General features: G+C 42.9%; 1 protein-coding gene across 1 annotated transcript in view; it reads right to left on the bottom strand.

The window, feature by feature from the left end:
• AGPAT4 (1-acylglycerol-3-phosphate O-acyltransferase 4) overlaps positions 1 to 23,534 on the bottom strand; it is a 51,455-nt gene that overhangs the window by 15,804 nt on the left and 12,117 nt on the right. The window contains exons 2-4 of the mRNA XM_037817599.1: positions 6,426 to 6,587; positions 5,526 to 5,679; positions 1,459 to 1,561 (exon numbers count right to left, since the gene is read on the bottom strand). Of these exons, the coding sequence (XP_037673527.1) occupies positions 1,459 to 1,561; positions 5,526 to 5,679; positions 6,426 to 6,587 (419 nt within the window). The remainder of the gene's footprint in view (positions 1 to 1,458; positions 1,562 to 5,525; positions 5,680 to 6,425; positions 6,588 to 23,534) is intronic.

The following is a 23,534-nucleotide window of genomic DNA, read 5'->3' as shown; positions in this document are numbered from 1 at the left end:
CCAAAAGAGGGAAGAGAAAGGAAACAAAATAAAGTTTCAGCGGCTGAGAGATCTCAAATAGAGTTGAGTGGTCATTCTGGAGGTTATTCTTATGCATTATATAGCTATCCCTTTATAGTTTTTAGTGTATTGGAATAGCTAGAAATACCTCAAATTGTTGAACTGCAACCCAGTAGCCTTCATTATTGAAGACGTATAACTATGTAGCTTACACTGTGTGACTGTGTGATTGTGAAAACCTTGTGGCTCCCACTCCCTTTATTTATACAGTGTATGGACAGATGAATAGAAAAATGAGGACAAAAAGTAAATGAATAATAGGGAGGGATGGGGGTTATGGGATGTTTTGGGTGTTCTTTTTTACTTCAACTTTTATTCTTGTTCTTTTTTGTGTGTGGTAATGAAAATGTTCACAAGTTGATTGTAATAATGAATGTACTACTACATGATGATACTGTGAACAATTGATTGTACACTGTGGACGATCATATGGTATGTGAATACAACTCAATAAAATTGAATTAAAAAATCATTGATAATGACACTTCTTTCCAATATTGTATGGGAAAGTCAGAATAGATTCCAGGTAAGAAGTAAATTAAATGAGGTTGAGAGTTCACCAAAACACCTCTCCTGGAAGCATCAAGCTTTTAGTCCAGCCTAGTGGGAATGACCAGCCATTGAATTTCCATTGTACTCTGCTATAATTTGGCATTGTAAAGGTCTTTAAATGAGCAATAAGATATCTTTACAACTAGTTCTCCAATAGTGGGCATTTCTAATGTGTTTTTGATAGCCTTCAGTGACGATGACATACCACATTAAAAAGCCACTGCCAATCCTGACCCTCATCACACTGGGCTTTAGTGTGTGGGTCACTGTTTGCATGAATCACCATCATGTTTTGCTATCTGCAGCATCTTTCAATTTCCCACTAAGCGTTGCAGTATCCCAGAGGACTAGGTGTTAGGTCCATTCTATAAGTAGATACACAGGCAAAGGGAACTGGTTTGTCTAATATCTTATGAAAAGACTTTCAATAAAATCATTGATCATCTGGAATTTAACATGAGACACTAAAATGTTCTTTGTTCATGTCTATTTCTACAGAGCAGATCCATCTTCCAAGAAAAGGGTCAATAAAAAAAGCTTCATCACACTTAACCTCAAAATGACTACAAAATATTTTCTTCCGTTTGTCCAACTCGACCTCCATTATAAGAACGAGCTGGTAAAAGAGGATCAGGAAGTAGCTGGGTGGGAAGGAGCCTTCTTCCACCTGTTTATTCACAATAATGGGATCCACTTTCTGGGTTTGTGACATAAATGACTCAACACAGACTGGAAACAAGAAAACATTCACCAGGTTTCCCTGGAAGGAGGTCTGCTTGCAATCTGTGATTTATTTATTTTGAAACAGGCACCTTCTCTTCTGGGAAGGAAATGGAACCAACTTACCTAACATATAAATCTACATGATATTTCTTTCCATTTATGACTCCCAGGAGTGTTGGATTTTCATTATTTCTGAAATTGAGTGTACAGTCATATACAGCTGAAACTATAAAAAATAAAACAAATATAAAGCAGTATATAGCGTGTGAACCCAATTTTGTTTGTAGATAAACACATTGGAAGGCAATAATCAAATTGCTAACTGGTTATCTCAGAATGGTGGGACTATGAGTTTCTCCTTCATGCTTTTCTGTATCATTCATGTGTTTTACACTGGACACGAGTCACCTCTTGTAATCAGAAAATCACACTGTAACTTAGTTATGGAAAAAAGTTATTACCAAGTCAGATCTGTTTTAAAGCAATACTGCAATCCCAATCTAGATATACTAGAATCATGATCTGCAGTTTTCTAATATGCACAGCCTGTCTTGGTCAACAAATATTAACATTTAAATGTATATTGATAGTAAGATAAATAAACCCAAAGCATACTATCCAAGAATAAGTTTAAGGTACAGCAACATAGACATTCTATGAGCATTTTTTCCCTTAAAAATAAAGATAGCTACAAAGTTAGGGTAAGATACTGACTGCAAATTCCTAAAGGAAGTGAACTATGATCAGCTGAAGCAGGGCTGAGAAGCAAGCAAGAATCTATGATCGATGGATCCACTAAATGCTGAGCACACCGAAAGTTATGTTGAAATCACTGCCACAGCCCCGGGACCCAGCCCTGGGGTAAGCTCAATAAATGCTGGCTGAATGCAAGGTTGAAAGAATGCATGAATGAACAAATGAATGAATAGCAGTAGAGAAATAAGCAGTGGGAAACAGATGGGCTCCTACGAAAATGTTAGTGAGCTAAGACTGTATAGCTGAAAGATCAGGAGTTTTGGACTCAGGCAGGGTCTCCAGGCCACCATTTTCTTGGTCTGTGACTTCCTCTTGAACACATTACTTAATCCCTTTGAGCCTAGTTCTCCTCCTGGAAAGTGGGTCCAACAATACTTTCTTCACGTGGTCACTTAGAGGATGGATGTCAAATACTTAGGACCATGCCCAGCGCATTGTCTGTGCTCAGTAAATTATGCTCTTGACATTTTACTGCAAGCATTACATCCATGGATGAAGAACCAACATTCAAAAGCAGAGAAGCATGGTCCATTCTCTTTGATCTGCTACCCCGATCACCACGTGCATCTGCGGGACATCAGGGGAGATCCTCCTTCCTGCCACCCTGCGGGGACCGCTGGCAATTCACCCCTGTCCTCAGAGCCAGGAGGCAGGAGTTACTGTGGAAGTCCAGGCTGCTCTCCCCAGTGTGGAGGTGTCAACCTCCCCAAGGAAGAGCTGTCTGGTAAGGGCTGTTGGAAAACAAGCTCAGTGCTTACTATGTTTGTAGGCTTTTTAAAGCATGATATTAAATGCACATGTAATACAAGCTATCCAGGCTGTATAGAATTTGACTACGGAGTCTGAGGGTTGGAGGGCAAGAAGTCACGCTGTCTGTTGGTTTGCAAACTCCCCTTCGTCCAACCCACTTCTCCCCAGGAGCTCAAGGCACAAAGCTGATCTAAAGGGGAGTTACTCTGAATGAGAATGCAGGCGAGCCCCTGGGAGTTCCCCAGAGAACAGCCTAAGAGCCAGTGACTTGCTCCATTCCCTGATTTTCCAGGGGAAAGGCCCAAAAGGAAGAGCTTGAAGGGATAGGGCTGGGACTGACACCAAACCCATCAGAAATAGTCGAGTTCCCCTCGCCTGCCTCTTGGCAGCCAGGCAGCCCGGGTTTGAGTCCCAGCTCTCCACATCCCAGCCGAGTGACTTTGGAGAAGTTACTTAACTTCTCTGAGCCCCAACTTCCTTATCTGTAAATGGAAAGAAAAAAGTAAAAAAAATATATATGTGTGTGTGTGTGTTAAGAAGTTACTTTACTTCTCTGAGCCCCAATTTCCTTATCTGTAAATGGAAAGAAAAAAGTAAAAAAATATATATATGTATGTGTGTGTGCACATACACATGTGTATTGGATTGTGTCTAGAACAGAGTGTAGATAAAAGTGCTTCCAATGCTTGGTATATCAGAAGCACACTGAGCTATTCTATTTGTGGGCGATTCCCTTGGAGAGCAGCAGTGGGGAATGAGGGGCAGCTTGTGGAGGCTGGCAGTCTGGCCCCACTGCTGCTGGCAGGCAGAAGTCAGCCGGGAAGTCTCCTTGGTTAGACCCAGGGAGGGACTGGTGGGTTCTGAAGGGGGAAAACTAGAACCAGAAGCTGGACATCCCCATCAGGGTGAGAAGGTGATATGAATGCAGATGAAATATTTGTTATGTGACAGACATTACACTAAGGCCTTGACATACGTTCTCACTTAATCCTCATTGCCATCCTAGGAGGTTTTCCAGAAATGCAAACTTGGGATCAGAGAGGTGAAGCAACTTCCCCAGGGTCACACAGCTGGTGAGGGGTGGAGGCAGGGTTCGAGGTTAGGTCTTTTGCTCTGAGAGGCCGTGACAGGTGGATTTGCCCAACCCTGGTTGCTAGGTGTTGGGCAAGTAGGCAGAGGGGAGCAGGGAGCTCATCTGCAGAGCCAGGTTCCAGCCCCTGGGTTAAGTCTGGAGCGAAACAGGCCCCTTTGTGTTATGTTCCCTTTAGAAGGCAGGGACAGAGTAGAAAGAGCTTGGAAGCCAGTCACACCTGGTGGGACCTCAGCTTTCCAAGCCGAATAAGCTACTACATCTTCAGAAGCTCCTTTTCCCACCTCTTCCTGGCAATAAGAGCTGGTGGGCAGGGTGTTGTGAGGATTGAAAGTGGCCACATGTGTATGTGACGCTTGCAGCACTGAGACAGCAAGGAGCAGCCAGGGGACATTAATGCCTGGGAAAAGGCAGGGCAGGGCAAGGAAGCACAAGATGGATTTGGGCAGGAGGAGACCAGCCAGTCAGTCTACCCTGGGGTTAAAGGACAGAGCAGGGGCACAGAGGGGGAGAGGGAGACGGGCAGCTTCTACACGTGACCATGTCTTGCTCCCTTTCTCCCCCAGAACGGAGCCCAGCCTTTATCTTGTGAAAGGAACATGAGAACAGCTTGTCAAACCACTGAACTGCCCCTTCCAGAGCTTCCTTTCTTCTCTGTAAAGTGAGGGGTCCAGAAGTTGTATAAAGTCTCTTTCAGGTGGAACAGAAATCTAAACCTCATTTAGCAATGAGGAACAAGGGAAGTAGGATTTGGGAGGAAGGCTCCACTGAGTGGATGAATAAAAATCAGTGTTTCTAAACTGAAGAGACTAGCGTTAAAAATAAGACCAAAAAAAAAAAAAAATCATGACAAGAGGTAGGAGTCAAGTTGTATCATTTCTGTTGTTGACATCACGGTCATGGCAATTTTCTTCTCATTCTTACTCGGAGGCTAAACCAGGGACTACAGTTAATAGGACAATCATAAAAATGTTCGTTCATCAGTTGTAACAAATGTACCCCACCAATGCACGGTGTTAATAATGGAGGGGTATATGGGTATTTTGTGCATGATTGTTTTGTTAAACCCACAACGTCGCTAATAAAAAGAAAAAAAATCTAAAACAAACTCGGTCAGCTGTGACAGTTCACAGGGTAAAAAAGATCATCATCTGGAGGCAGCTGTTGCCAACAGATAAGCAAAAATTGAAAAGGAAAAAAAAAAGTTGGCTAAGTCGGGTCTGCAGGAGTGGGGCAGGCTGAACATCAGCTGCAGGTGCCGAGGATTCCAGCACATTCACCTGCAGCGTTGCAGTACCTGCTGTTAGCAGCAGGGGGCAGTGTCCCCCCAGACAAACCAGAGGAAAGCGCGCAGCAAGGCACACCTGCGCCAGGTGTCCCAGGCCCAAGCCACACAGGCTGCGTGTGTGTGATATTCAGTCCCCTGGCTCCAAGCTGCCTCCGAGACCTAATTCAGCAGCCCCTCCTAGCTACTTGCCATGCGTGGGAAACCCCGCCAAGGAGAAAAGCTGTTAATAGCAGACAAGGGTGGCGGGATCTGGTTTATCCTTGCTTGGGCAGGGAGGCGGGAGGAGGACGCTGGCATTTTCCTTACCTACATTTCTCAAACTCCTCACGGTGACGGCGAATCCCTTGGTGCGTGGCAGCAGGTGGTACTTGAGGCTGGGCAGGCCCTTGGCTTTGGCCACCTGCATGCTGATCTGGTGTTTCTTCTCCGTGAACCGGGTGCCCTCGCAGTGGATGAGGAACTGCAGGGAGCAGAGGGCGACGGTCGCACACGGTCCTGCAGGAGCCCGGGGGGCTGGGCCTGGCAGCATCGCCTGCTCCCTCCCTTAGGGGGAGGCCCAGAGGCTCGGACCTGGGGCTCCCACAGCTCAAGGCTCGGGGCAGGCCCTGCGGACTTTTCCCGTGATTAATGTGTTCACAGTTCTTAGCAGGTTTGTAGATATGGGGCTGACCACTGGCCGATGCTCAGGGAGTATAGGAACGTGTGGGAGAGGGTAGAGGGAGAGGGAAAGAGAGAGAGAGAGAGAGAGAGAGAGAGAGAGAGAGAGAGAGAGAGAGGGGCGGGTGCATCCTGGGGATTTAGAGAGAGAGAAAAAGAGAGAGAGTGAAAGAGAGAGAGAGGTGCATCCTGGGGATTTATTGAGAGGGAGAGAAAGAGAGAGAGAGACAGAAAGAGAGAGAGAGAGTTGCATCCTGGGGATTGAGAGAGAGAGAGAGAAAGAAAGAATGAAAGAGAGAGAAAGTGGTGCACCCTGGGGATTTATTGAGAGAGAGAGAGAAAGAAAGAAAGAGAGAGAGAGAGGTACATCCTGGGGATTTATGTAAACGAATGAGTTTATGAAGAAAGGAAGAAGGAAGGGAGGCCGTGGGACAGGCTAACCTGGTCCGGGTTGATGGGGAAGATGTCAGGATGCATTGGGCTGTGCAGGAATGAGGCTGGGGCAGGGAAGCTGTGTCTTGGGGGCTCCAGCTGCTGTGCCTTACGTACCAAGTATTTCTCGGGGTAATCCCGGAGATTCAGCAAGCTCTTCGTGACTGTCTTACGATCTTCCTCCCACTTGCGAGTGCAGAAGACCATTTCCATGAAATACCACATCCAACCTATTATTGGGACGTAGGACAACTCCTTCTTGGCCAGTACTTTGGAGGCCTGAAATAGAGTAAGGGGCACAGGGTATTGATGAGATTCAGGGGCCAACTCCCTTGGCCAATGGAGATCTTACTAGCAAAAGAAGAGCAAGCTGTTATTTCAAAGAACCTCAGTGGGGTTCTCAAGGTCATATGATTGGGCAGAGCCTGGAATTAAATCAGATCATCTGACTAAGTTAGGGTGCTTTCTGCCCATCCCCTTGCTAGCTCATTCTTGAGGCTGCAAATGGTGATGAGGGCCTTGCTAGGAAAGTTCCCGAGGCTAGGCTGGCTCAAGACACAAGAATTGGGCCCATCAGCAGTCTGGAACCCCCCAGAGCCCCTCAAAGTGGTCCAGAGTCCTCGGGAACTTTAAAGCAGAGCCCTTAGGCTGGGCTGCTAACCATTTAAGCCAAGTTATACAAACCTAGGCTGGGCTGAAGGATACCGGGATTTCAGCTGAAGTGGGAGGAGGCAGAGACAGCATTTTATCTAGTGGGTTTGATTACTTGAAATTTTCACCCTTAAATGTTTGGGAATTGGCTAAGCTGCTCCTTGACACGCTGTCAATGAGTGGTCAGTCGCCGAGTGGGTGAAGTGGGCAGCCTCCAGGGTGACAATTGACTGGTTAGGCCCTTGAAGCTTGGGAGCAAGGAGAGTTACTGAGGCCCTTTCTCCTCTCCACCCTGTCACTCCCACGGCAGCCACACAGCTTCCAGCTCAACAGGGGGCAGAGCAGAAAAATGAACAACTTTTTCCTCCAGTGGGAAAAAGCATATATACCTTTCAGGTTTGGTATCTCCATTTTTTGAGGGGTTTTGTTTTTGTTTCTTTCCCCACAAATCCAGCATGAAAATCCTCTCGAAGAGAACCTGAAGACTGTCCCCAGTGGGCAGAGAAATTGCTGGGTGCATGTAGGCCTGGGAATGTTTGCGGGGGCCCAGGCTCACGAGTGCCCCTGCTCCCCTGACTTCCCTGGGCCTATATAAGGCAAAGCTAAGTGAATGAGTGAAAGCAAGGTGTTTCCCAGCTGGTGGATTTCACGAATCATTCCGACACCTGCCCTTAGCGGAGTGGGAAAAATAAAGATATCATCATGACAGTGACTACATTTTTGAATGTTTACCATGTACCTGGTGAATTTTATATAAATTCTATTTAATTCTAAACAGACAGGAGTAGGTACTCCATTTCACAGATGATGAAACTGAGGTGTTGTGCCAGTTTGAATGTATTATGTCCCCCAAAATACCATTATCTTTGATGTAATCTTGTGTGGACAGATGTATCAGTGTTGATTAGATTGTAATTCTTTGAGTGTTTCCGTGGAGATGTGCCCCACCCAACTGTGGGTGATGACTCTGATTGGATAATTTCCAAGGAGGTGTTGCCCTGCCCATTCAGGGTGGGTGTGAATTAAATTACTGGAGCACTATATAAGCTCAGACAGAAGGAGCAAGCTTGCTACAGCCAAGAGGGACACCTTGAAGAATGCACAGGAGCTGAGAGAGGAACTGCAGTTTACACAGACATTTTGGAGACGGCCTTTGAAAGCAGACTTTTGTTCTGGAGAAGCTAAGAGAGGACAAATGCCCCAAGAGCAACTGAGAGTGACATTTTGGAGAGAACTGAGACCTAGAGAGGAACATCCTGGGAGAAGGCCATTTTGAAACCAGAACTCTGGAGCAGATGCCAGCCACGAGCCATCCCAGCTAACAGAGGTTTTTCGGACACCATCGGCCATCCTCCAGTGAAGGTAACTGATTGCTGATGAGTTACCTTGGACACTTTATGTCCTTAAGACTGTAAGTGTGTAACCAAATAAACCCCACTTTATAATAGCTGATCCATTTCTGGTGTTTTGCATTCCAGCAGCACTAGCAAACTAGAACAGGTGTAATGAGCTTAAGTAACTTGCCCAGAAACAGAGCTAACAGCTGGGGAAGCTGAGAGTTAGCCCAGGTTATCTGTCTGAGACCAAAGTCCATGCCAAATGGTTTAAACAGCATCGAGGCCCATGGCCATGAGGCTCTTTTTCTTTCATTTACAGACTCTGCACTTTGTTCCCAAGGCCACATGTTTAGGAAAAGAGGACCACAAACGATGTGGCCAACGAAGCCAAGCACGCATTCCCCTCGCTCGTGATTAGCTTACGTGGGGGCAGGTGACCCAGTTCTGGCCAAGGGGACACCACTGAGCGAGCTGTTCTGGGGCATGTATGTGGCAAAGATCCTGGAAAAGATTTTGCTGCCTGATAAAAGAAGATGGCCCAGACTCTGGTGCCATCTGCCTGCCTCGAGCACAGCTGTGCAGACATGTGCTGGCTTTCGCGGCTGTGTTCAGATCGTGAGACAAGCTGGAAATGCTGAGGCCGCCAGGCAGCTGCTCCGACCTGGGGCATCCGTCTCCAGCCTTCCTGTCTGAGATCTCCTCGTAGCTGAAGCCACTGCCGTCTGGGTTTCTCTACCCCTCTAACTCATAGAGCCTGAAAGAAGAGCTGAGGCTGAACCAACTGGCTCATTATTATTGAAATTCTTTCCTATATTCTAGATTTTATGTTTCCCCTACAAGGGATTAAATCTGAAAAAGATGAACAATTATCCCGGTTCCTCGAATTTTCCCACTTTCTCATGCTGCAAATGAAAAGGAAATGCCTGTCACTCAAAACAAGTTGCCCTCAGGTCACTGCCCTCTCCCCAGCAGAGCCATTTAAAAGCCCCATCAACTTGTCTGTCGGCCTCTGGGAGGTCCCGCTCTGTCCCTTCCCTTACCCCTGCCTGCTCCTATCAGCGAGGAATGTGCCCCATGTTCCGTGCCTTTAAGATGAAAACAAAACAAACAAAAGCTTCAACAGTGAATGAAACACATTTCTGCTAGGATGCTAAGAACCTCCTGTGTTTTACAAGAAACACGTGAATTTTTATAGTCATTTCGTATCTATTGAAAACTTGGCCCACTGTTTTTTTGTTTTGTTTCTTCTTGGAGAACTGAGAAACATCCAGATTCACTGAAATCTGGCTCATGAGGATGAATAACACAGATTGTTAAGTCACCCATGTTTTCCATCTATCATCTTATGTAGTTTTTAAAGTTTCTTTAAAAGACAGGTACTCCACCTTATGCAGTTGTTCTGGTTTGCTAATGCTGTCATTATGCAAAAATACCAGAAATGGATTGGCTTTTATAAAGGGGATTTATTTGGTTATAAATTTACAGTTCCGAGGCAATAAATTTGTCCAAACTAAGGCATCAACAAGAGGATACCTGCAGTGAAGAATGGCCAATGGCGTCTGGAACACCTCTGTCAGCTGGGAAGGCACGTGGCTGGGGTCTGCTGGTTTTTTGCTCCCGGGTTCTGGTTTCAAAATGGCTTTTGGCAAAACGTCTCTGGGCTTGTCTCTCTTAGCTTCTCTCCCTCAGTTCCTGCCTCTTTCTCCCAGGGCGTTTCTCTTTGAGCATCTGGGCTTCATCTCTTAGCATCTCCAAATGTCCTTCTGTCTGCATCTCCAAGCGTCTCCAAGCATCAGCTAGCATCTGTTTCAGCTCTTGAGCTCTCTTAAGTAATCCAGTGAACCAATCAAGACTCACCGTGAGTGGGCGGGGTCCACACCTCCATGAAAATAATTTAATCAAAGGTCTCACCCACAGTTGGGTGAGTCACATCTCCATAGAAACACTCAATCAAGAGGTTCCACCCAATGAGATTGGGTTAAAAGATCATGACTTTTATGAAGAGCATAATATATCCAAACTGGCACAGCAGTAGACTGGACACTTCTTGACATTCATTTGTCACACACCAGGCATTGTGTGTGGTGCTGGATAAAATCCAGTCCCAATCCCTGCCCCCACCAAGCTCAGAATCCAGGGAACAACATATTGCCAGAGACAAGGAACTAAAACATAGCATGGAAAAAATCAACCAGGATGTTGAAGAATCCATAAATGGAATGCCCACCTAACAAATGAACCTTTTACAAATGAATCACATATCCACACTGATGTGGGGTAGGAAAGAAAAAGACTAATGAGTTATTTTGGAAAACAATATTTTGACTGGATATTGTAAAGCACAAGACAAAAGAACTGTAAACAAATCCTGTGTTCTAGTCAGTGAATTTGTTTCTCACAGGACTGTAGGTTAGCAATTCTGAAGCTATGGGTATATATATACTAAGATTGAATGAGTGAGTAAATATATTGTAGATAATGAGAGCCACATTCCTCACAGGCAGAAAAAAGTTACAAATAAGGAAAAGGGGAAGGGAACATGAACAGTACGGTGTTTGATTGGAATTGAGGTATCACTGTGAACTTATGGTATGTATATGTGTGTGTCATGCACACACAGACACACACAGCTGAAAAGATACAGGAGTAATTAAGGAAAGGTATGTATGCATGAGTTAACAAGTACTGATATATTTGAGTGCTCTGTTCTCCAAGTGAATTGAAGAACAATGAACCCTGTACCAATGAGCCCTGCTAGAGCTCAGATCTTGGTTTCTAAATATCATTCTCCATTTAAATGAACCAGGGCTCCTTGGAGAACATGCCAAATGCAGGACTGAAGTTGGGAAAATACAAGATGAGCCCAAAGCAGGTCCTAGTGCCAGGAAAAAAAGAAGGGCTCAAAAAAAAAAAAAAAAAAAAAAAGAAAAGGAAAGAAAAAAAGGATGATTTCATGTCAGAAGGGCACAAAAAACAATTTGAAAGAAGTCACAATGGCCAAAGCTGGAAAAAATTGAGCAACAAAATAAATAATGATATTATTAGATTATAACCTATTAGGATAAAATAAATATCCATGAGTCCAAACTGCTATAAATATTTGAGTGAATAAATAAATAAATGAGGGAGAGCTCTTGCTTATAGAAGAATTGCAATTACCAAAAGTAGGAAGAATGTGGGAAATAGAAAATCATCATTGTAACAATAGCTGCTAGCAATATCCCCCCGATGGATGCTAAAATTCGTGGGCAAAAAGGAGGGTGAACTTCAGGAGCGCAGAAGCCTTTCTTCACCTGAGCCTGTTTGTAGAGCTTAGTGGTTCACACAAATCCTCTAGGCTCCCTCAGTGCTGATGGTGAATAGAGAGAACAGGGCAGCTGGGCTGTGCCCAAGGATCAGTGCAAACAGTGAGATGTTTCTGTTAATTTGTGACCTTAGTTTCCTGATCTCCACCCCCCACCCCCCACCCTTCAAGTCTAAGTTCCTCAACTCAGATTTCTTCTTCTGCCCTGTGGTTTTTAGAAACCTAACCTTCCTGGTAGGTTAAGAATATTTTTAAAAGTGGCATATACCTGAACCGTTCCTAAAATTAATTTGTGGCAATATGCTGAAGGACTTATAAATGATTATCTGTTCTATAGCCAAGAAGGGGGTTAAAATACAATAAAGTAGCAGACATGGGTGCTGGGAAGGTTAACGGTTCAGTGCCATCGATCATGACTATCTGCTGGGGAAAAATATTCTCAGATGTATTTCTATTAATGGTTCTATCCTGTAAGATCTAAATGAGTCTTAGTGGTTGACCTTGATTACTCTGCTGCATAAAGGAAGTGGCAACCTTGATAGGGATGTGGGAATCTAAGAATAGACTCAAGGGATGTCTACCCTAAGATCAAGGTCAAGAGTTTATATGGCTATAACTGTGTTAGATCATTGAAAATAGTTTTAATGTCCCACAATGGAGAGTCTGATGAATTATGGAACATACCACATGACGTACCTAATACTATCAATCAGGAATCTGCAAACTACAACCTGCAGGCCAAATCTGGTTCATGCTACATTAGTCGAGTTGAATAGTTGCTACAGAGACCATACATGTCTTGAAGAACCTAAACAACTTACTATTTGACCCATTACAGAAAAAGTTTGTCAGTCCATGATTTAGAGCCACTAAAATGTGCTTTCTGTGAATATTTAATGGTTGGGAAGATGCTTGTTTCAGTTTGCTAAAGTTGCCAAAATGCAATATACCAGAAATGGATTGGCTTTTACAATAGGGGTTTATTAGTTCACAAATTTACAGTTCTAAGGCCATGAAAATGTCCAAATTAAGGCATCAACCTTCTCTCAAGAAAGGCTGATGGCATCCAGGTTTCCTCTGTCACATGGGAAGGCACATGTCTGGCTCTGCTGAACTGTCTCTCCAGGTTTAGCTTCTCATTTCAGTGGCTTTCCCCAAATTGTCTCTGGGCTTCTGTCTCAGTTCCTGTGGGTCCTTGCTTGCTTCTCCCAGGGGTAAAATCAGATTACATCTCTTAGATTCTCTGAGCTCTCTCTAAGATGTCTCTGCCTTTTATCCTCTCATAGAGGACTCCAGCAAGGAAACTAAGACCCTGAATGGGCTGGGTCACATCTCAACGGAAACATTCTAATCAAAATGTCCCACCCACAATAGGTCTGTCCACACGAGATTGGATTAAAAGAACATAGTCTTCGGGAGAGGGGCAAGATGGTGGTATAGAGAGGAGTGGAATTTAGTTAGTTCCCTGGAACAACTAATAAACAACCAGGAACAACTAGTAAATAATCTGGAACAACTGCTGGGGGACAACCATGACTGTCCACACATCGTACACCAACCTGGATTGGGTGGAATGGCTCAGATCACAGCATAAAATCTGTTAAGTAAAAACTGTGGAACCATGGCGGGAGTCCCCCCCACCCATGGCAGGCTGAGCTGCAAGTCCTCGCTGTAGGAGAAATCAGCATTCCCAGAACCAGTGAATAGAGTGCAGCTCAGCTCCAACTAGGGTTTTAATTAACAAATGTGACTGCTAAATACAAACTATAAACATGGACAAAACCCCTAACAAGAAGACAGAGGATTTTAGAGATGACTGACCTTAAAGAGCCAGAAAGACCAGGGGCTCTCTCTGACCTACTGGCTCTGAAAAGGGACTTTCTTTTCCCTTCTGTCTTCTCAATATGAGTGGTTCAGGGGAGAGAGCCTCAGCCATTTTAAGTTTGCAGTGCTCTGACCCAGACAGGGGTGGAGGTAACAGAAGCACCAATTCAAATGCAGAAGTTAACTCCCTAGGGGGTGTATCTTCTGTAGGAGGAAGGAGGTGGGTCCCAGCTCTAGGGCTGGGCTTCCCTTCAGAACTCAGACCCCAGACCCTGGGGTAAAACAGCTAAAACAGAAACTAAAGGGGCCACAGCTCCTTACACCAGTCAGGAATGACAGGCTGACAGGTGCCACCTGCTGCGCAGGTTAGGAGAAGCACAGTGGTTACAGGCCTCACAGGAAAGTCTGTCATTCTAAGATACACCCTGAATATAACCCCATTCTGAGACCTGAACCCATTCTGATCTGGGAAAATCTGATTGGGGCAACCAAGGAAACCGGATGCCTAGACAACAGAAAGCTACAAATTACAACAGGAAAAACAAAGCTATGGCCCAGTCAAAGGAACAGACTTACAACTCAATTAAGATACAGTTGAGATATTGTTTCACTTTAATGAAACAATCAATTAAAGATTTTCAAAGAAATATGCTAAATCAAATAAAAAACCAAATCAATGAGTTCAGGGAAGATATGGCAAAAGAGATGAAGGATATATAGAAAACACTGGGTGAACATAAGGTAGAAATCGAAAGTTTGAAAAAACTACTGGCAGAATCTATAGAAATGAAAGGCACAACACAAGAGATGAAAAACACAATGGAGACATACAACAGCAGATCTAAAGAAGCACAAGAAAACACTCAGGACCTGGAGAACAAGACACCTGAAATCCTACATACAAAACAACAGATAGGAAAAAGAATGGAAAAATATGAGTAATGGCTCAGGGAATTGAATGACAACATGAAGCACATGAATGTACGTGTCATGGGTGTCACAGAAGGAGAAGAGAAGGGAAAAGGGGCAGAAGCAATAATAGAGGAAATAATCAATGAAAATTTCCCATCTCTTATAAAAGACATAAAGTTACAGATCCAAGAAGTACAGTGTACTCCAAACAGAATAGATCTGAATAGACCTATGCCAAGACACATAATAATCAGATTATCAAACCTCAGAGACAAAGAGAGAATCCTGAAAGCAGCAAGAGAAAAGTGATCCATCACATACAAAGGAAGCTCAATAAGATTTCTCAGTAGAAACCATGGAGGCAAGAAGGAAGTGGTGTGATATATTTAAGATACTGAAAGAGAAAAACTGCCAACCAAGAATCCTATATCTGGCAAGACTGTCCTTCAAATATGAGGGAGAGCTGAAAATATTTTCTGACAAACAGACAATGAGAGAGTTTGTGAACAAGATACCTGCTCTACAGGAAACACTAAAGGGAGCACTACAGACAGAAAGGAAAAGACAGGAGTGAGAGGCTTGGAACACAATATTGGGTGATGGTAGCACAACAATGTAAGTACACTGAACAAAGATGACTGTGAGTATGCTTGAAAGAGGAATGTTAGGGGCATGTGGGACACCAGAAGGAAAGAGGAAAGATAAAAACTGAGACTGTATAACTTTGTGAAACCTAGAGTGCTCAACATTTGTGATAAAATGTATGACTATGTTTTTACATGAGGGAGAACAAATGAATGTCAACCTTGCAAGGTGTTAAAAATGGTGTGGTTTTTGGGGAAAAATACAATGAATGCAAACTAGAAACTATAATCAACAGAAACATGGTATTATGCTTCCTTTAATATAACAAAGGCAATATACCAAAGCTAAATGCTTAAAAGAGGGGGGCATAAGGGAGGGGTATGGGAATCTTGGCATTGGTGATGTTATCTGACTCTTTTATTGTACTTTAATTTTATCTTTCCTTTTGTTGCTTTTCAGCTGTCATTTTTTTTTCTTTTTCTTTTTCTTCTGTCTCTCTACCTTCTTTGACTCTTTGTGGAAGTAATGGAGATGCCCTTATATAGATAGTGGTGAGGGTGGTGAATGCATAAATACCTGATTATACAGGGAACCATAAAATGTTACTTAGGATGGAATGTATGGTGGGTGAACAAAACCGTCTTAAAAAAAAATGCGTTGTTTTCTGCATCTCTTGCCTTTATGCACATGGCAAGAATGCGTCTGTCAGAAATTTGTAATGTGTGGTCATGCGACTTGCTTAGGCCAATTCAGTGTAAGTGTAAATGATGGATGTCACTTCTGAGTGGAAAATGTAAGAGCTCGTTTGTGCCCTGCCACGTTTTCTTTTCCATCTGGCGTGGTAACCAGCAACATTTGAGGTAATTTGTTCCGTCATCTTAGATTCTTGTGTAACTGTAATGAACAGAGCCCCCTCCTGGTTCTCAACAGACATGGAACATGAGTGAGAATAAATACCTGTTTATTTTGCGGAGATTTTGGAGTTGTTTGTTAATTCAGTAAAAGCTAATCTACTCTGACACAAAAGGTGAAAACTGGAACCTCTACTCAATAGACCATATGTTGCCATTTAAAATTCTGTTTCTGAAGAATAATAATGATGAAAATGCTTTCTATATAATAAAAAGCTGAAAAAGATAAAAAAATGCGTTGAAGAAACCTTGAGGGCACTATATTGAGCAAAATAAGTCAGCAACATAAGGTCAAATATCGCAGGGTCTCACTGATATGAACTAATTATAATATGTAAACTCATAGACATGAAATCTAAGTTACCAGGATATAGAATGAGGTTAAAGATTGGAGAGCGGTTGCTTATTATGAGCAGAATGTTCATCTAGGTTGAACTTAAGTGTTTGGAAATGGACAGAGGTGATGGTAGCACGTTACTGTGAGAATAACTAACAGTGCTGAATGGTGTGTGAAGGTGGTGGAAAGGGAAGCTTAGAGCCACATTCATCACCAGAAGGGAAGCTGGAGGTTAAAATATGGGAATGTAAAACAGTGAATCTTGTGGTGGACAATGTCCCTGATTAGTTGTACAAATATTAAAATCTCTTTCATGAACCAGAACAAAGATATGACACTTTAACTAGAAGTTAATAATAGAGGGGAATATAGGGGAAAAAGATACCTATTGCAAACCATGTATTACAGTTAGTAGTATTTTAATGTTCTTTCATCAATAGGAACAAATGTACTATATCAATACTATGAGTCAATAATGGAGGAGGGGTGGTTAGGGGTATGGGAGGATTTGAGTTTTCTTTTTTGTCTACATATCGTTTATGGAGTAATGAAAGTGTTCTAAAAACTGAAAAAAAATTAATTGTGGTGATGGATGCACAGCTGTATGATGGTACCATGGGCAATTGATTGTGCACTTTGGATCTTTGGATGATTGTATGGTATGTGAACAATCTCAATAAAATCTAAAAAAAAAGAACATAGACTTTTCTGGGGTACATAACTGATCCAAACCAGTGCAATCCTTTTTACATAAGGCTAAATATTAAAAAGACCTGGAATCATATCTGTGCCTATAGTGTGATTATGACTTTATGAAAAAAACTTAAAACAGAGGGAAAATAATAGTAGTTATTGCTGGGTGGTGGGCTTTTAACTGATAGTCATTTCAGTATATTTTCCTTTTTCCTTGCAATGAATGTGTGCTTTTTATTCTATTTTACAGTGTTCCTCTAACAATGCCACTTTTTAGAAATGGCTGACATCAGCATGTTGTCAACCGTGTGCTCCAGGAACATAAGTGAGGCTGTGGATCAAAAACAGCCCACTCATTTTTGATGATCAAAAGGAACAGATGAAAGACAGGATCATGAAGACACTTCTGTTTCTATATCGAATTAATACATCTTTCAACCTTAAAAATCTGGAAATTGTCATTAGGCCTCGGCTTTGTTGTTAATTATGTTTACTTGATATATGAAACTTACTACAATATTCAGGTGGAAGCTTTTACCTTCCAAATTGAAAAATTTTATATACTTCTTTTCCTCAGCAGAAGCAATAGGACTACGTGGAAAGCTGTGTGTCTTAGTTTGTCCGGCTGCTAAGACAAGTATCACCCAATGGGCCAGCTTAAACAGCAAGAATTTATTGGCTCATGATTTCAGAGACCAGAAGTCCAAATCCACTAGCAGGCTTGCCCCCTCCTGGGGTAGGTGGGATTTTGATTGGCTGGCAGTTTTGCTTTGCTGTCACATCACAATGCACTCTCCTTTCTCTTCCATTCTGTTGACTTCCAACTTCTGGTTCTCTTCTGTGGCTCTCTCTTACTCTGGCTTCCTGGTTCTTTTTCTTTATAAAGCTTCCAGTAGTCCAGATTAAGATCCAACTTCATTCAGTTAGGCCACACTCAACTAAAACAACTTCTTCAAGGGATCTGATTTACAATGGGTTCACACACACAGGTATGCAAATCAAGACAAAGGACACGTCCAAATTGGGGTACATAATTCAGTCCTCCACACTGAGGAACCAAACAGAGTTAGTTTTAATCAGGTGCTACCATGAACTAGCTGTGGTACTTGGTCAAGATACCTAACTACTTAACCTTCCTGAGCCTTGAATTTCTCCATCTATTTCATGAGGAAAATAGCTTTTACCTCGTAGTGTTCCTGTAAAGATTTAATAAAGTAACATGGAAATAACTGCAAAGCAGAGTTGAGTACCTGGTGAAGAAATTATTACTATTATATATCAGTATCATAGAGTAAGCACAGTGGCTAAATGTGTCTTTTAATTCAATCTAATTACCATAACAGTAATAACAATAGATGGCATTGATTTAAGTGCTACCTAATAGGCACTGTGCTAGGAGCTTTACATGAGTTAACTCATGTATGACTTAGAAACTAGAAACTACTATCAAAATCTCCTTACAGTCTGCCAGGAAGCAGAATTCAATACACTATAAATATCACAATTCTCCTGGGCCAACTGAAGGTTTCTATAAATGCTGACAATGCCTTTAGGAGAAAATGCACATGAAAATATAACCAATTTCATTCATTTTGGATTTATTTTGAAGGTAGACATGACAGGAGATGCTGATGGATTAAATTTATCAACAGATCCACCCAGAAACAAACAACTCTAAATATTTTCATGGACAGTACAGAGTAATGCAAAATTCCAAGTGGCTGAAATGCACTCCCTGGCCATTTTCTAGCTGCTTGAAAGAGTTGAAGTTATCACATCATATTCTATAGTTAAATGTTTATGAAACTTTTTGGTGGTAAGAGAGACAGCAAGGGTGAGAGTGAGTGAGAAGGAGAATTTGTCTTAGTACAGCTGCCAAATCTATGTAGTTAAGCAGTCTATAAACACACTTAACCTCAGGAAAGCAGCCAATCCTATTGGCCCTGAAGTCAGCACTGCAGCCAGCTGGTCAACCCCTTTGTGGAGACCAGGCAGTGCTAGGAAAAACTGCTTTAACAGTACTCTGAAATGTGGTCTGTTCCAACACTGAGATATTGTGGCTCTTACCTCACTTCTCTCAGTTCCATGGCCTCTGTTGTGAAAAATGAATGGAACTAGGCAATTCTAATTAAGGTTCTTCTCCAACATGGTTGCCTGCCAACTGATAAAAATGGGAATATTGATAGGGTTGATGCTGGGTTTGTAGAATGGCTGGAACCAGTAGGGCCTCCTTTTCAGTCACATTCTGCAATGTGCCCACCTCCTCTAACCACTCCCTAGGGACCAGCAGAGAATCCAATCAGGGGCTGAGACTAGTCTGCAAGAGAGCTCTGGTCTAGGTGCTGTTTGCATAAATACCTTTTTCCAATTTTTATCAGACCATTCCTGGAGGTTAATGAGTATGGTAACCAGTTAGTCATTTGAGCTCATGCAAGATCATTGTTCTAGTTTGCTAATGCTGCTGGAATGCAAAACATCAGAGATGGATTGGCTTTTATAAAAGCAGGTTTATTTGGTTACACAGTTACAGTCTTAAGGCCATAAAGTATCCAAGGTAACACATCAGCAATCAGTTACCTTCACTGGAGGATGGCCGATGGTGTCCAAAAAACCTCTGTTAGCTGGGAAGGCACATGGCTGGCATCTGCTCCAGAGTTCTGGTTTCAAAATGGCTTTCTCCCAGGACGTTCCTCTCTAGGCCTCAGTTTCTCTCCAAATGTCACTCTCCGTTGCTCTTGGGGCGTTTGTCCTCTCTTAGCTTCTCCGGAGCAAGAGTCAGCTTTCAACAGACTTCTTCAAACTGTCTCTCATCTGCAGCTACTCTCTTAGATCCTGTGCATTCTTCAAAGTGTCCCTCTTGGCTGTGGCAGCTTGCTCCTTCTGTCTGATCTTATATAGTGCTCCAGTAATTTAATTGAGACCTACTCTGAATGGGTGGGCCAGCACCTCCATGGAAATTATCCAATCAGAGTCATCACCCACAGTTGGGTGGGTCACATCTCCATGGAAACACTAAAAGAATTACAATCTAATTAACACTGATATGTCTGCCCACACAAGATTACATCAAAGATAACGGTGTTTGGGGGGACATAATACATTCACACTGGCACAATCATTTATTTCTACCAAGTGTAAAAAATACCTTAAGTTTCTACCCTTTGAAATTTTTTTCTTGACTATGTGTTGGAGACACAAGTTGAAAATGTTTGAAATTGGTGGACACCAAGTGTATTAGTTAGGGTTCTCTAGGGAAACAGAACCAACAGGAGATATCTGTAAGCACAACAATTTATAAAAGTGTCTCACACAACTGTGGTGATGCGAGTCCAAATTCAGTAGGGCAGGATGCACGAATCCAATTCCCATAGGGCAGGATGCACGAGTCCAAATTCCATAGAGCAGGCAACAAACTGGCAACTCCGATGAAGGTGTTCGATGAACTCAGGAGATGCTGGCTAGCCGAAGAAGTGAATGTTCTCTCTCTTCTCCCTTAAAAGCCTTCAACTGATTGGATTAAATCCAGCTGATTGAATTTTCTCATTGCAGAAAACACACCCTTCATAGATGTAATCAGTCACAGATGCAGTCAATTGACTGATGACTTAATAAACCAGCCTTCTGGTTTATTAACCAGGCACAAATATCCTTGCAGTAATTGTTAGGCCAGTGCTTGCTTGATCAGACACCTGGGCACCATTATCTAGCCAAGTTGACATATGAGCCTAACCATAACACCAATCAAGCTTTCTAGTTCAATCAATATGGAGGATTAGAAAATCACCCAACAGCTCAGTCTTTATTTTTATGTGTGATATGGGAACCCATCTCATTGGGATCTTTAATCTCAAAAACAGTTCTGTCCATACAGTAGATATTTATTAAGCACTTACTGTATGCCAGGCACTGTGCCAACTGCTGGGAACACAAGGATTGATATGATTATCCATGGCCTTTAGGTGCTCAAAGTTTAGTGGAAAGGGAGAAACATGAGCCTAGCAATGTCTATGTTAAATCTCTGCCACCAAACTCTGCAAATAAGTAGTTGAACAGACATGCTGTCTAGTGAAAGAGAGATGAGTGCAAGAAAGTATTGGACGGGACTAAGAGTATGTCTCTAAAATAGAAGTTGCTGGTTCTAGTAAAATGCAGAAAGACAAGACTGGAGAAGAAGATAATAAGCCAGGGGTATATGTGTGTGTTTGTGTGTCTGTATGTGTATGAGAGAGAGAGAGAGAAGGTGAGAGACTCAACTGGTGCCAACTAGGGTCATACAAAGGTGGCCTAATTCTGTTTACATTGCAGTCCTTTCTTTTGCTTTCTCCCTTCTCTGATGCTAAAGAGAGAAAATGCAGTGGACCTTACACTATCAGAAAAATCTCCGGAGATTCCCCCAGCTGTTCTACAATTAGTCACAGCCACTGGGGAAATACAAAAAACAAACATGAAACAACAGCGCTCTCTAAGAATTCATCACTCTTGGACTATAAGCATATATCATTGATCAAAGTCAAGCAGAATGCTCGATGCTGTTTTGGCTCTTTGTAGCTACTTCCCTACTCAATGTGTATCTTTCCCCTTACCGAGTCCTAAAACGCTCTTGGAGTGGAGTGGAGAAAGAGCACTTGGGGATCAAACAAGAAGGACCTGGAACAGTAGGATATTTATCAAGTCTGAAGCCACTCCATGGAATCAGGGAGAGTAGCTCCCTAGCAAAATGCCGCCTGGTTCCCCTTCCTGAGCACACACCCTCACAGTCTGTTCCAGTTTGCTAAGTCTGCCAAAATGCAATATACCAGAAATGGATTGGCTTTTACGATGGGGGTTTATTAGTTCACAAATTTACAGTTCTAAGGCCATGAAAACATCCAAGTTAAGGCATCAAGAGTAAGATATCTTCTTTGAGGAAAGTTCGATGGCATCCAGAATTTCTCTGTCACATGGGAAGGCCCACAGCCAGAGTCTGCTAGTCTTCTCCCAGGTTTAGTTTCTGGTTTCAGTGGTTTTCCCCAAAATGACTCTGGGCTTCTATCTTAGCTTCTCTCTTAGCTTGTCCCTGGGACAAACTCTGGATTACATCTCTTAGCTTCTCTGAGCTCTCTCCAAAATGCCTCTGCCTTTTATCCTCTCATAGAGGACTCCAGTAAAGGAACTAAGACCCACTTGAACAGGTAGGTCACATCTCCATGGAGACAACCTAATCAAAAGGTCCCACCCTCAATAGGTCTGCCCCCACAAAATTGGATTAAATGAATGCAGTGTTTTCTGGGGTACCTAACAGATCCAAACCAGCACACAGCCTCTTCCCAGTTTCTACCTGAATGAGCAGCCTGAGTTCTTCCTGAGATGGCCTTAGCTCTGGGGGGGCAGCGGGACAGACAAGGAGGCATTACAAGTGCTTTCCTCGTGGCCAGCACCTTACAGGCAGCAGGCATTTGATAGCCAGTTGAAGGAAGACTGGGAACTTAGGGTCCTGCAGAGGAGGAGAAGGGAGTGGGAAAGAGGGTGATTGTTAAAAGAGGGATGGCAGTCAGTTCCCAGAGTACACACCACAGGCTGTGCTACTTGCTGAGGGCTGTGTGAAGAGGAGATCCGAAGCCCAGTAGCAATGATTGCTTTAAGCCAACCTGGATTTTCAAATGGTTGATGTGATCAGCCTTTGGCTTATTAAAGACCCTGCCGTAGGATTCCTTTGGATAAGGAAAGAAGATCTGGCTATGTCTAACTCTTGACTGCACTTGCTCAAAGCAGAAAGTACACACTGACATTTCCAGAAATGTATTCAGATATGAACTGCAGGGGCACCTGCTGCACTGACTTCTTTACCAGGCGGTGACTCACCTGGCTGCTTTGTTTGGTAAAGGATTTCTCTTCTTCACCATTTTCCCAGGTTCCTTATCTGTGGCACCCTATAGCCTAGCATGTCTGCCTAAAGTGACGAATATTTAGAGGCAAGATGGGGCATCTTCACCCATTCCCTGTGTAATGGGGGTTGCCTGTAGAGAAAGGCAGATGAGGCTGCTGATTAACCCAGTGGTAATGCAGGCCCTGTTTCCCATATACCTGGGTGACATCGGCATTTAACAGAGTCCACAAAATCACCTGCAGAAAGAGAAGACACAAAACACTTCCCCACACCTAGAAACTCCTCATTTCCCTTTAACATATGTGACAAGCATATATGAAGAAACTGGGGTAAAGGCAAGTATCACGATGTCTTGCATTGCATAAAAACAATCTGAAACTTCAATCACATGGGGATTGGGTGTCAAATTGACTGCTTAAATGCCATTTAATCAAAGGGTAGTTCTCTCCTCTATCCTCCACCTCATCCTACTTTCCATTATAAGAAAACACTCCATGAAGGGGGCAAGCAGGGGTCAACGAAACCAACAATGATTGCAAATCCATTTTGAGCTAGGCATTCAAACTAGGTATTTTAGTTGGAGTATTTCATTTAACCCTTGTAATATCACAAAAAGGGAATTATTAACTGCAGTTCAGGAAAGTCAGCTAATCTCCCTGTTCTGGTTAGAATGTATTATGTACCCCAGAAAAAGCCACATTCTTTGGTGCAATCTTGTGGGGCAGAGGTTTTGGTGCTGATTAGATTTGCATGGAAATGCGCCCCACCCAACTGTAGGTGATAACTCTGATGAGATAATTCCCACG

This window comes from Choloepus didactylus, chromosome 24, assembly GCF_015220235.1.
Source record: "Choloepus didactylus isolate mChoDid1 chromosome 24, mChoDid1.pri, whole genome shotgun sequence".
Lineage (NCBI taxonomy): Eukaryota > Metazoa > Chordata > Mammalia > Pilosa > Megalonychidae > Choloepus > Choloepus didactylus.
This window is presented reverse-complemented; position numbering and strand designations above follow the sequence as displayed.